The 13,000-nt window shown below is 49.4% G+C and overlaps 1 protein-coding gene across 1 annotated transcript in view; it reads left to right on the top strand.

Moving 5' to 3' along the window:
• CRACDL (CRACD like) overlaps nucleotides 1-9,377 on the top strand; it is a gene marked incomplete at its 3' end in the record, with an annotated part of 64,393 nt that extends 55,016 nt beyond the window's left edge. Inside the window, exons 9-11 of the mRNA XM_082851613.1 lie at nucleotides 6,861-7,033; nucleotides 8,067-8,211; nucleotides 9,235-9,377. Coding sequence (XP_082707739.1) covers nucleotides 6,861-7,033; nucleotides 8,067-8,211; nucleotides 9,235-9,377 — 461 coding nt within the window. The remainder of the gene's footprint in view (nucleotides 1-6,860; nucleotides 7,034-8,066; nucleotides 8,212-9,234) is intronic.
• Between the last annotated feature and the right edge of the window lie 3,623 nt (nucleotides 9,378-13,000).

The following is a 13,000-nucleotide window of genomic DNA, read 5'->3' as shown; positions in this document are numbered from 1 at the left end:
TTCAGGGTAAGCCATTGGAGAATGGAAAAGCAACAGTAGGGGGGTGCAGGGCAGCAGTCGAAAAAGCAGGTGGTCCCGGAACTCCAGGTGCGTGGAGGCCCGCAGGGAAGTGAAGCGGATGGGAGGGGAGCTGGATCCTTCTCCAGGTCACTGTCCAAGCACCGCCTGAGTTGTGATTCTCTTAGAGTGGCTTTTGTGTTTTTGTTCTGGTTTTCTACTTTTGATTGGAGAATGATATACATGCAGAGACGGGCACGTGCCGCTCAATGAATTTTCAGACACGGAACACACTCCAGACCAAGAAACAGAATGAGACCAGTGCCCGGAGGCCCCTCGGCGCCCCTTCCAGTGGGCTCTAGAACTCATTCCCGGACGGTGGCCCCGTGTCAGCAGTGGAAGGACCCCTCTATCCCTGGTCGCTCTGGTAGGAGAGCCCGCGTGCCTGCGCTGGAGGGGTGCACTGGGTTAGAGACATCCTTCCTCTCTGTAGACTCAGCATCTCCCACAGGGCCTGTGCTCACCCAGTACCGTTGATTCTCGTTTTTCACGGTAGCTGTGTTCTGTAAAGTCGCCGCAAACACTGAATTAGCGAGTCATGAACCGTCGCTCCAGGGGGAATAAAGGGTTAGGTTCCTGTGAGCGCGCAATCACAACATTTTTCTCAAGTGATGGATACATAACCTTGTTTTATGTGTGTTTCTGTTTACAGACAGCTTATTTGATGTGTATTGTTGATTCACGAGCATCCAACTCCCAGCCAACAACAGTATAACTCACACCCGAGCGAAGCTCGTGTGACACGCGTGTCTTCTCCATAACACACAGCACTGCCTTCCTGTGCTTAGGGGCCCCAGACAGCACTGCAGTAGATAGGGGGGCTATGTTAGACAGTAAAATCACCAAGAAAAAACACAAAAGTGCAAACGATGTGACCCTAAGTACACTGTGAAAGGACCCTTGTTTACAGCCTGAGAGCAGAAACATGAAAGAAGCATCCCCTTGTTCCACATCCGCTGGGAACGTGTTCATCCCAGGACTCAAAGTTTTCATCGCTCTGTGCACGTCTGCAAATGACCATGAAGGGTCAGGACTATTGATTTGGGGGGTTATAAATACGTTTTAGCGAGTAGGTGAATGGTCAAATACAGAATTCCTGGACGAGGGCTGACTGTGTTTGTTGGATGAACAGAGGAAGGAATGGTAAGTTTCCTTCGGAGGTGGAGCGGGGACACAGCCGCGTCGCCATTATTAAAAATGGGGGCTTTCTCTGCCAGAAACCCTTTCTCATTCTTAAAATGCTCGGCACGGCTTTACACATGCTCACGTGAGCGTTAAAAGCCCAAGTTCTCTGGTAGCATCGCACGGCCTGGCTCACAGCCAGAACCGATACAGAGCGACAGCAGGCTTTGCCCGCTTGTGTAGATCAGGAGCTGTCCGTGTAAGGTGAGACTGACAGTAGATCCATGAATACTTTAAAAAAAACCCTCAACTTTCATACAGGGAGCCCGCAGTGTGGGTGAGGCCCATGTGTGCCCAGGGTCCCCTTCCCACCCCCAGCAGTCCCCTTAGTGTCTCTCCGGGCACACGGTCACCTCCGTGTAAACCAGGGTGATGGCAGAGGGGCTGGAGGGGAGACAGAAACGGGGGACGGCTCTGGCCTCAGCTCGTTGTCACGAATGCTGGCGATGCTTGCACGTCAGAGCAGAAATCTTAGCAAACTCGGGCCTCTCCGTCCGCAGAGGATATTGTGAAGAGCTGGGAATGAGCCGTGGAGATGCATTTTTTTTTTTTTAACATCTTTATTGGGTTATAATTGCTTTACAATGGTGTGTTAGTTTCTGCTTTATAACAAAGTGAATCAGTTATACATATACATATGTTCTCATATCTCTTCCCTCTTGCGTCTCCCTCCCTCCCACCCCCCCTATCCCACCCCTCCAGGCTGTCACAAAGCACCGAGCCAATATCCCTGTGCCATGCGGCTGCTTCCCACTAGCTATCTACCTTACTACGTTTGTTAGTGTGTATATGTCCATGACTCTCTCTCGCCCTGTCACAGCTCACCGTTCCCCCTCCCCATAACCTCAAGTCCGTTCTCTAGGAGGTCTGCGTCTTTATTCCTGCCTTACCCCTAGGTTCTTCATGACATTTTTTTTTCTTAAATTCCATATATATGTGTTAGCATACGGTATTTGTCTTTTTCTTTCTGACTTACTTGCATTTTTAAGATGACAACGTAACAAAAGAGATTTGAAGCTGTGTGCCAGGGTGTTAACACAGCTCTCTTGGGCTGTGTTGATTTATGAAGAACTTTTTTCTCCTCCTTTCTACTTCTGCTTTCTGAATTTGTACATTGTGCATGTGTATTTTTATGAACAAGAAAGATATTTTCTGAAAGGAAGAAGATTCTTTAAAATTGCTGCTCCAGAAGCGGCAGCATCTACCAAATGTTTACGAGGTGTAAGAAGCCTGCCGTCCTACTGTATGTTAGCTTAGGGCGGAGTATCTGCTTTATTAGCCAGAGGGCAAGAAACGGTGGTGGTTTACATTGTACAGCTCATTGCCTCTCACTCAGAAGACGGTGTTCTTTTTGTTTTTAAGTTATTTTTGCAAGTATAGTTGATTTACAATGTTGTGTTAATTTCTACTGTACAACAGAGTGATTCAGTTATATATTTATATACATTCTTTTTAATATTCTTTTCCATTATGGTTTATCACAGGATTTTGAATGTAGTCCCCTTTGCTATACAGTAGGACTTTGCTGTTTATCCATTCTATATATAATAGTTTGCATCTGTTAACCCCAATCTCCCACTCCATCCCTCCACCACCCCTTGGCAACCACAAGTCTGTTCTCTATGTCTGTGAGTCTGTTTCTGTTTTGTTGATAAGTTCATTTGTGTCATATTTTAGATTCCACGTATAAGTAATATCATATGTTATTTGTCTTTCTCTTTCTGACTTACTTCACTTAGTGTGATAACCTCTAGGTCCATCCATGTCACTGCAAATGGCATTATTTCATTTTTTTATGGCTGAGTAATATTCTGTTGTGTATATACACCATGTCTTTATCCGTTCATCTGTCGATGGACACGTAGGTTGTTTCCACGAGGAGACGGTGTTCTTGACGAGTCCCAGCTGTGTCCTGGCTGTCACAGGGGGTGTAGATCCCTGTTCGAGTCCCACCCTCGGGGTCCCCAGCCTCCTCTCCCCACTATCTGTAGGAACGCTGCCTATGCCCTGTTCCATACAACTTGCTCCAGTGCGTTGTAAAATACTCTTTTTGGCTCAAATGGGTCATCCGACTGCATGGCGTAGGAATTCATCAGAGCCGTGTCAGTGCCGTCATGGTCAGAGTGACACCAGTGCCAGGAGCCCGACACTGAGCCCCCCGGGGGCCAGGGAGCCAGCTGGAGCGCTGAGATGCCGGGGCCGCCTTGGCCTCACACAGCCAGCCACCATTTGCCTCTGATGTAAAGCCCAGGATGGAAATGTTGTCTCCAGTACACTTAGTCTGGACTGAAGCATTAGAATATCTTGTTGACTGAAGTAGTGAGTTTCAACCCCTAGTCGAAGCCCTCTCTCCAGTCTCCCTGTGGTGCAGCAAAGGCCAGCACGTGCTGGGTATTGCTGGGAGGACCGTGTGACCAGACATCTGGGGCCAAAAGAGAGCAGAGGGCATGACCAGCCACTGAGCATGAAGGAAAGATCTAAGAGGAAGTGAAAGGGCCCCTTTAAGAAAAGTCCAGAAAGACAGATTGTGAGGACCCTCTGGAATGAGGGATGGGAAATGCAGACTTTCTGTAAAATACGCAGCCACTCAGCCTGCCTTCTGTGTGCCGGGCAATCACTGGGTTCTCTGGACAAGAAATAAAACGTAAAATTACATTGTAGATAAGCTGATATTAGAACAGCACTTGGTATGTAGTCTGTGGCGTGTGTTTGTTTAGTAAATAAGTTCTAATGACCAGAAGCATATGTCAGGGCTTCCCTGGTGGTGCAGTGGTTAAGAATCTGCCTGCCAATGCAGGGAACACGGATTCGAGCCCTGGTTTGGGAAGATCCCACGTGCTGCGGAGCAACTAAGCCCGTGAGCCACAACTACTGAGCCTGCAAGCCACAACTACTGAAGCCTGCGCGCCTAGAGCCCGTGCACCACAACGAAGAGCAGCCCCCGCTCGCCACAACTAGAGAAAGCCCACGTGCAGCAACGAAGACCCAATGCAGCCAAAAATAACTAAATAAAATAAACAAATTTAAAAAATAATAATAAGGAAAGCATATGTCAGTGGGGTGGACGGTCATCTGGCAGATGTGTCGGGGCAAATGTCTCAATAGAGTTCCAGAGGATTAGGAGGGAGAGCATGTCCCGCTCAGTGACCAGAACAGGCTTCATAGAGGAGATGGCATCCATCTCCTCTGGACGTGAGGGGGTGATCCTGGTGCCAGTGTCCAACTGCAACCAAAAGCGGGGTCCAGCTGCTCTCCTCTCAAAAGCCATTAAAGAGGCCAGGTTGGTGGAAGGGAAAGTTTGCTTTATTTTGGATGCCAGCAACTGCCAGCTTTGCTTACTGACTCAACTATTACATTTGGTCCCCTTTGACTGTTTTCCTTTGTTTCTGCATTTTCTCACTTCTCGGAGTAAACTTATTCTTTGGCTAAAGGTTTTCCACAGACAAAAGGCAGGCGGAGGACATGGGGGGCAAGGACCACAGGGCCCTGATCCAATTCACAGCCTGTCCTGGAAAGTGGCCACAGCCTCCCTCCTCGCCCCCCGCCTCCAGCCCGCTGTCCGCCTGCTCAGACTTACTCCTCACGCAGCCTCCAGAGTATACCCAGGGTTTAAAGCCCTGTGGCTCCCCGTTACAGACAAGAAAAAGGCCAAGAAGGCCCCCTCAGTTGGCCTAGCCTGCGTTGCAGCCCCTCTGGGCCGGCGTGCTGGCAGTTCTGTCTTCTGCCCGCTCCACGTGGGAGGCCTTTCCTTACCCGTCTGCTCAGCCTAGAAGGTTCCTTCTCCAGGTCCCAGCCACAGACAGCATCCTCAGGTCCTACCCACCGGTGTTACCCTGTGTCTCCACAGCACGGTGTGAAGTGTAGCGTTTTCCAGTTTCCACTGAGTGGCTTGTTTTTGCTTCGTCTCCTCCACTGGACTTGGAGCTCTTTGAAGAAACAGGTTTTTTATATTCTTTCACCTTAGCATTTAACACCATCCTGCCCATAGCAAACAGTGAGTGAATGAATGAATGGGAGGGAGGAAGAAAGGAAGGCGGACGGGGAGTAGAAATGCTGGGCTCTGGCTAAGAATAGACGTAGGGCTGGATTACACATTTGGAAGCAATCTGAGCAGACCTGAGTGTTGAAGGTCAGGAGTGGAACAGAGAACATTTGGGGAAGAAGAGAAGAAGGCTGAGGGTTGGGAACAAGGAGAAATTCCAGGTTTAGGAGCAAGAGTCCAGCAGGGACCTGCAGAGGGGATGCCCAAGGTGGACAGGCCTCCAGGATGGGTTATATGGCCACATCCGAGCTTCAGGGGTAAAGGAGCCGGAGGACGGGACAGTCCTCTGGTCTGTGGTCCAGTGGTTGGGCGGATGGAGAGCGTAGCGCTCACGTTGTGTCAGGATCCAGGATGAGCTGAAGAGACACAGGCAGGAGCCCTTGGAGTTGAGGGCAGAGGAGGGTCGAGAATGGGGCTCCAAGGGGGTGGCGAGGCTCCTGGGGATGTTTTGTTGTTGTTGTTTTGAGCTGTGGGAGACCCAAGTGTTTTGCAAAGCAACGGGGAAGTGGTCAGAGGCCAGGGAGAGCCTGAGAGGCCGGAGGGGACAAGGGGGTAAGTCGAGGAGATGGAGCAGGGTTTGCAGGGGCCAAGGACGGGTCAGTGCATGTGAAGCCCAAGGTTCCTCTCCACCTGCCGGGAGGCCAAAGCTCGCAGGGCGGTGGCTCTGTCCCTCGCCCCTCCTTGGCGACCAGGGGACTGGCAGAAGAGGGCTTCCATGTTGAACTGGAGGCGGAAGCCAAACCAAACAGAGTAAAATTCTAAACAAGCCGGAACAAGGGGTGCCACCTGTCAGGCCACAAAGAATGAGGGTGCTGACTCGCCCGGGCCTCCCTTGCGTGTGGCTGTGACCCGGGTGTGGCCTGTACCTGCTGGCGGGGCTGCCCTGTGGACACGGGAAGCAGGAAGGAGCCGGGTGAGGATGGAGGTAACCGTCCACTTGCTTTGTGGGCTGGCTGGCAAGTATTCGGAGAGGGCAGCTCGTGGGGAACCCTTGGATTCAGGGTGCTTTCCAGAGACCTGTGAGAAGCCACTTAGTTAATCATTCCATTTCCTTGAAATGTTTTGGTTTAAAAGGCATTATTTCTCTTCTCTCCCGAACATCAAGGAAAACAGCCACGGCTTACTTTTGGTGTCAGTCTCCACAAGGGAAGGTTGTGCTTATAATTTCTAAAAGAAAAGAGAAGACGAACGTCCCAAGTCAATCGGGTATTGGGTAGTATGTACGGGTCTAGCGTGACAGGCCTATATTAAAGAAACCTGACCTTATTATGTACTGACTCTTATCTCATTCTCTAAGGTATCCAATAGGAGGAAGGTGACTTTAAAATGTGTGTATAGGAGCAGTTGCATTTGATTCTTTGTGGCTCAGACTGGAGGAGCAGAATCTCTTTGATTTGTCTTTAACTGAGAAAACAAAGTCCCTGAAAACAAAGTACTAGTGTCACCAGAGAGGCTCCCAGACCTCCTTCCCTGCCACTGTCTCCCAGAGCCCCTGTGCCGTGCGCTCTGGGTGGGAGAAGCCACAGGGGGGCTGAAGGTGACTAGGATTGTTTTGCATAACCTGTGTCTTTACCCACAGAGAAGGCAGCAGGGCCTGGGACCGACGGCCAGCCCGCGCCGCCCTGGATCACCGTCGGGCGACAGAAGCGGCGAGGGGCCCCGGAGCAGCCATCCAGCCAGGAAGACAAACCTGGGGCCGGAACCTTGAAGTCTGACACAGGAAGGCCAGCCAAGGCGCCCGAGAGACCCCAGGTGCTTAGAGCAAACATTCCCTGTCCCTGTGGATGCAGGGGAGAGCCCCTGGCGGGGCTGGGACCCGGGACCCCATGATGGCCTCATGTCCTGCACGGTCATTACAGGGACCGTCGCCTGTGATGACTGCTGCTGTCTGCCCTGTGCATGTGCTGGGCAGCTAAGGCGTCAGAGAAGCCATGGATCACTCAGGCAGTGGAGACAGCCCTGTGCTCCCGGCCTCCTTGGCAACGCAGCTCAGCATCTGGAGGGATGGACCGGGGTTAAAATAACTTCTCAGTTGGACGCTAGGCGACCATGTCAACAGCTCCATCTCGACTCATTTTGCAGTAATGACCGAGTTCTGCTTTTGCTGCTACACTGGCCACCCGCTGGGGTCCTTATTCCTCACCTAGGACTGCGGGGCTGGAACCTGGGGCTCCCTTTTACGCTCCGGACTGAAAACAGCGTTACCAAACCCAAACGACTGCGCCTAGAAGCAGGCTGAGACTCACAGCTTTTGTGTTCCCCCAGTTGCCATGGTAAATCCCAAAGCACATTGCAGCCATGCGGGGAAGTGAGCCTGAGCCTGCAGTAGAACCTGCTTCTCTCCACTTTAACCAAAACCACAATCGTACCCAAGCTTGGAAACCCTCCTGCAGGCTTAGGGAGTTCATAAAACAAATATTCACCAGTGACCCCGGCATCCGTGATCATACCAAGTGTCATAAAAGTCTCAAAAACTATTTCCAAACACAGTTCATTTTGCCTTTCCAATGGAACCCTGCTGCCTGACGTCTGGGGTTGAGGCCAGGGCTGGGGACAGGGCAGAAGCCAGGATGCCTGTGTGTGCCCAGGAGGCCTGCACGAGTGGACCCCAGCATCCTGGAGGCCAGATGGCAGCCAGTACCCAAAGCAGAGCTCCTCCGAGAAAGTGCCGGTAGCATGATTCACATTGGCAGAAAAGCCCCGTGGCTCATTGCCTTTGGTTAGGTTTGTCCCCATCTGAATCTCAGGTGACGGGACAGCGTGTGTCTTTCTTACATCCTCACAGGAGTCCGTGAAGCAAGCCGACTTCGTCCGCAGCAAGTCTTTCCTGATGGCCCCTGCCAAGCCCACTGTGGACCAGAGGCAGGGGACAAAGCTCCACCTCCAGGAGGGGCTGCAAAGAGGGATCTCCTTGTCCCATCAGAACTTGGGTATGAAACCCGAAAATAGTACTGAACACTTTGAAATGCATTTCCGGGTTTGGTCCTGCCATGGTTTTTTGGTTTGTTCGTTTGTTTGTTTGTTTTTTGCGGTACGCGGGCCTCTCACTGTTGTGGCCTCTCCCGTTGCGGAGCACAGGCTCCGGATGCGCAGGCTCAGCAGCCATGGCTCACGGGCCCAGCCGCTCCGCGGCATGTGGGACCTTCCCGGACCGGGGCACGAACCCGTGTCCCCTGCATCAGCAGGCGGACTCTCAACCCCTGCGCCACCAGGGAAGCCCGGTCCTGCCATGTTTTGTTCTGTTTTGTTTTTCTGAATTACTTGCCACGTTGATTTTTTAAAAACAGCTTTTATTGACATAATCATTTACATGGCAAAAAACTCACCCATTTTAAGCACACAATTCAGTGAGTATCTATTTACTGAGCTGTCCAACCATCACAGTCCAATTTTAGAACATTTCCCTCACCCTAAAAAGCTACCTCATGCCCATTTACAGTCATTCACCATTCCCACCCCCCAGCTCTCTATTTTCTGTCTCTCTATTTGCCTCTTTTGGGACATGTCTTATACATGGCACCATAAAGTATGTGTGCTTTTGTATCTGCCTTCTTTCACGGAGCATAATGTTTCTAGGTTCATCTTTGTTGTGGCGTGTATCAGTATTTTTAGATTTAGTTTTCGTTGTGGTAAAATACACATGACAGAATTCCCCATCTTAACCCTTTTTCAAGTGTACAGTTCAGCAGCGTTAAGAATATTCACACACACAGTTCTGGCGGCTTTATTGTGAAAGTTTCTCTCACCTCATTGCATCACTAGAACTGTTCGAGCCTGCTCTGAAGTCTTTTTAGCCCATAAGTTATCCCACGCTGAAATCTTTACAAGTTTACGGGCTTTATGTTTGAGACCAGGGTTAAGACCTTGGACCTGTCGTTTAAAGGCGTGCAGGAGGCTTAAGTGCAAATCCAAACTCATTTCTCACGTTTCCGTTTGTTTTGTCTTCTCTCCAGCAGCCCAGTCGGCAGTGATGATGGAGAAAGAATTGCATCAGCTGAAGAGGGCCAGCTATGCCAGCACAGACCAGCCATCCTGGATGGAACTTGCCAGAAAGAAGTCGCAAGCTTGGAGCGACATGCCCCAAATTATAAAATAGGTTAACACTGTGCTGGTAAAGAATGTCCACTATCTTGACGGGTCACTTTCTTTAAAACTGCCGCTAAATCAAGGCAAACAAACTGTGAAACTTGAGTGATTTTATCATCAGGTTACGGGAGAGCGAGCTCGGGGAAGAGGAAGAAACCAGGCAGACAAGTTGGACGGACACATCGCCAAGGGCCTGGGCCAGAGGTGCCCGAAGACAAGAAAACCATTGAAAAGGGCCAGGAACGAGGTTCTGTGCCCACAGGTATGAATGTGAGTCTTTCAGAATCCCCAGGGTAAAGAAGGCTCGGGCAGGGAAGGAATTGCAAATGAAGCGTGGATGCAGAACTCGGAGGGCCTTCCGAGAGAACGTGTGTCTGCGCCTCCATCTGAGATCAGCTGTGTCTCTGGCCATTGTCCTGCCTGTGGAGCCCATCCTCTCCTTTCATGTTTACTGTTAGGCATGACATTCATGGTAAAACAGGGATGCCGTTTCCAAGAGCAGCTATAACACGGTCCGTTTTCCTGAAGGCAGCTACTCCAAGAAGGAGTGGAAGGAACACAGCAGGGTTCATCAATTCACAGACTCTTTCCAAAATTAATTTTTAAACTTTTCCACTTGGCATCTGTGTCCCTCACTATTGCACAATGCATTGCCTGTTCAATAAAAGGTTTCAAACCTGCTTCCGTGACACGTGTTATTTCCGTGCTGTTTCTACTCACGTTGAGAGAACGTCCTCCAGCAACTGAGTTAAATGCAATGTGTGGAATTTCATTTAATACAGATCTCATGTCAAATCTCAGTTGGGTTGATTTGGGGGTTTGGGTTGTATGAGATCTTTTTTTTCCCCAGTAAAATTTTGGTCTTTGTTTTTGAAAATCAGAAGCTACTGTAGGCTTTTTGCTCTTTACAACTATTTGGTACAACATATTAAAAATAGAAAATTTCCTTTAAAGTTGCCATTCTTTCACATCTCATTAATCTAACCTGTATATTTCTGTTGAAAACTAGGTTATCAGTGCATTAACCAGGATGATCCATGAGTGGAGAATGTGGAGAAGCCAGGAGAGTAAGAGCATATATTTGGGATATCAGAATTATGTCTCAATTATGTAATACCTCTATTTTTAAAAAGCTTTCCGATTTGTTCCTTTGAACAAGCTAATCTCCATGGGAATGTGTATAGCTGGGGACATTTGGCCATCAGGATCAGTAAGACGTCATATATAATTTGATTTTATATACCCTAAGTTCTGCTCCTTTTACTATATTTTCTAGCTGTTAGAACTATACAACGTGGTCAGGTCTACCTGTATGGAAAAAGTCCTGGGATAGTTGTTTTTTCCCCAACCAAATTGATCTATTAACTGCATTCACTTAGAGAACATCAACGCCAAATTCCCTGGTGAATGTGCTCTAAACGAGAACTCCCTCCATCCAGCCTTGCTCCAAAAGCTTAGGTGTGCATAGTCTTAACTAGGAAAAAATACATGTTGTCTATTATTACTCAACACCATCATTTCTCCTATTAGCAGAACATTTCAGATGAACAGTTTTGAGGCAGTGGATTTCACTGTAAGATCAAACGTATTTGGTTCCATTTTGTTGAAATAGAGGTTGATATTCTCTGTGTGTTGCAGGACTGGGTTTCATTCTCCCTGGCACCAGGTAAGTTAGGAGGGTATAGCATTTTAGGACACTGGGAGAATTCCCTGCAGGGGGTGGGGGTGGTCCTGCAGCTGCCACCTCTCCCTGTGCCCTGCGTGGAGGTTGTGACCTTCTGCCATAACTAGAAGAGCTGAGACAGAGGCCAAAATTTGGAGATGATGTGGGAAGTCTAGACTGGAAATGAAGATGGTAAAAGGCTGCAAGGAACTGTCAGCTCTGTTCAGGCTGTCAGGTTTTTCCTAAGAAGAGAGACAGCAAGCAATTACTGAGTTCTTCCTCTGTCCCGGGCACTGCTCTGAGTGCTTCGTACCTATTATTTGTAATCCTTTCCACAGTCCTTTGGAGATAAGTACCAATCTTTACCTTGCAGATGAGGAAATGGAAGCATTTCATTGAGATTAAGGTCACCTGCCCAAGACCTCATAGCAGAGCACCTGGTAAGTGGCCCCAGACCCCATGCTTTTAAACACTACCCTCAAGTGAATCCCCATTTTTAAAAAGCATTAGTGTGGAGGTGAATCGGTGTCCTCAGAGACGTAACACAGACAGGGGAGCTCTAAACTTGACCCTGAGGGCTCCTGCATGGCTATAGACTGAATTTTTGTGTCTCTCCAAAATTCATATGTTAAACCCTAATGCCCAGTGCAACAGTGTTAGGAGGTGGGGCGTTGGGGAGGTGAATAGGTCATGAGGATGGAGCCTTCATGAATGGGATTAGTGCCCTTATAAAAGAGACCCCAGAGAGCTCCCTTGCCCCTTCTGCCGTGTGAGGATACAGTGAGAAGGTGGCCATCTACAGACCAGGAAGAGGGCTTTCACCAGACACTGGGTCTGCTGGCACCTGGATCTTGGACTTCCTGTCCTCCAGAACCGTGAGAAACAAATTTCTGGTGTTTATAAGCCAACCATTCTGTTAACAGCAGCCCAACCAGACTAAGACATATATCCTGGAGACAAGCGTACCTCGTGATGTTTCCCTGGTGGCCATCTTGATTCCCACCCTAAAGTTCCTTAAAAGGACTGGAGAACGTGTGAGGGTTCTTTTGTACTTTATAATCATGAGCACGTACACGGACTGTGAGGTGTTCCCATTCATTCCTTCACTTCGTTCTGTCAACACCAGTGTGCGGGCGCTCTACCAGGGCCTGGGGGCACCCTGATGAGCGAATGGGCAACATGCATTCTATTTACGTGGGGGCACACTGAGAAAATAACCGTGAAACCTGAGAAAAACACGGAACAATAGCAGTAAGTGCGATGGTGAGCCTGAAACAGAGGGACTTGGTTGTGGCCAAAAGGCACCTGAAGATTGGGTGGTTAGGAAAGGGTTTGCTCGAGAGATGACCTAATTATAAAAATGAACCCGCCATGCAGTGATCTGGGGGAGTACACTTGGAGAAGAGGGAACCACTCAACCAAGTCCCAGGCCCTTGAACTTGGCCGGTTCAGGAACAGTGTAGCTGGCACGTGCAGGACAAGGGGAAGAAGCAGGTACGGACATCAGGAAGCAGGTCATGTGGGGAGACAGATTTTGTTCTGAGTGCTTTGGGAAGTCAGTGTGATCTTGGGTGGCCTCGGCCTGCAGTGGCTTGAAGGAGGATTTCGGTTTCCGGCCAGAGACTGAGGTCACGTAGTGGCAGTGAGAGTGCTGAATTCTAGCCACCAGACCACCAGGGACCAGTGGCCAGTGACAAGACCCTGGCCTGTCCGCTGTGTAGAAATGAATTTCCACATAGAGATGGAAAGTACTGAAACAAAGTGTTTATTAGGAGGAAAAGAGTATAGTACGTGTGGATAGACACCCTGGTGGGCTCAGAGAGAGAATCATGCCCTTTTGTAGTAGTTTGAATCACTTTTATGGGACGTTTCTTCCGGGTTTCCTTTGACCAGTCATCTTGCTTTGCCTTGTTCTGAGTCCATATTTGATTTATCTCAGGGTCCTCCCCTGTGTGCGTGTGCATCTGTTA

The sequence above is a fragment of the Leucopleurus acutus genome (genome assembly GCF_964270905.1).
Source record: "Leucopleurus acutus genome assembly, chromosome: 12".
Lineage (NCBI taxonomy): Eukaryota > Metazoa > Chordata > Mammalia > Artiodactyla > Delphinidae > Leucopleurus > Leucopleurus acutus.
Note: the sequence above shows the minus strand (reverse complement) of the source record. Positions and strands in the feature narration are given on the sequence as shown.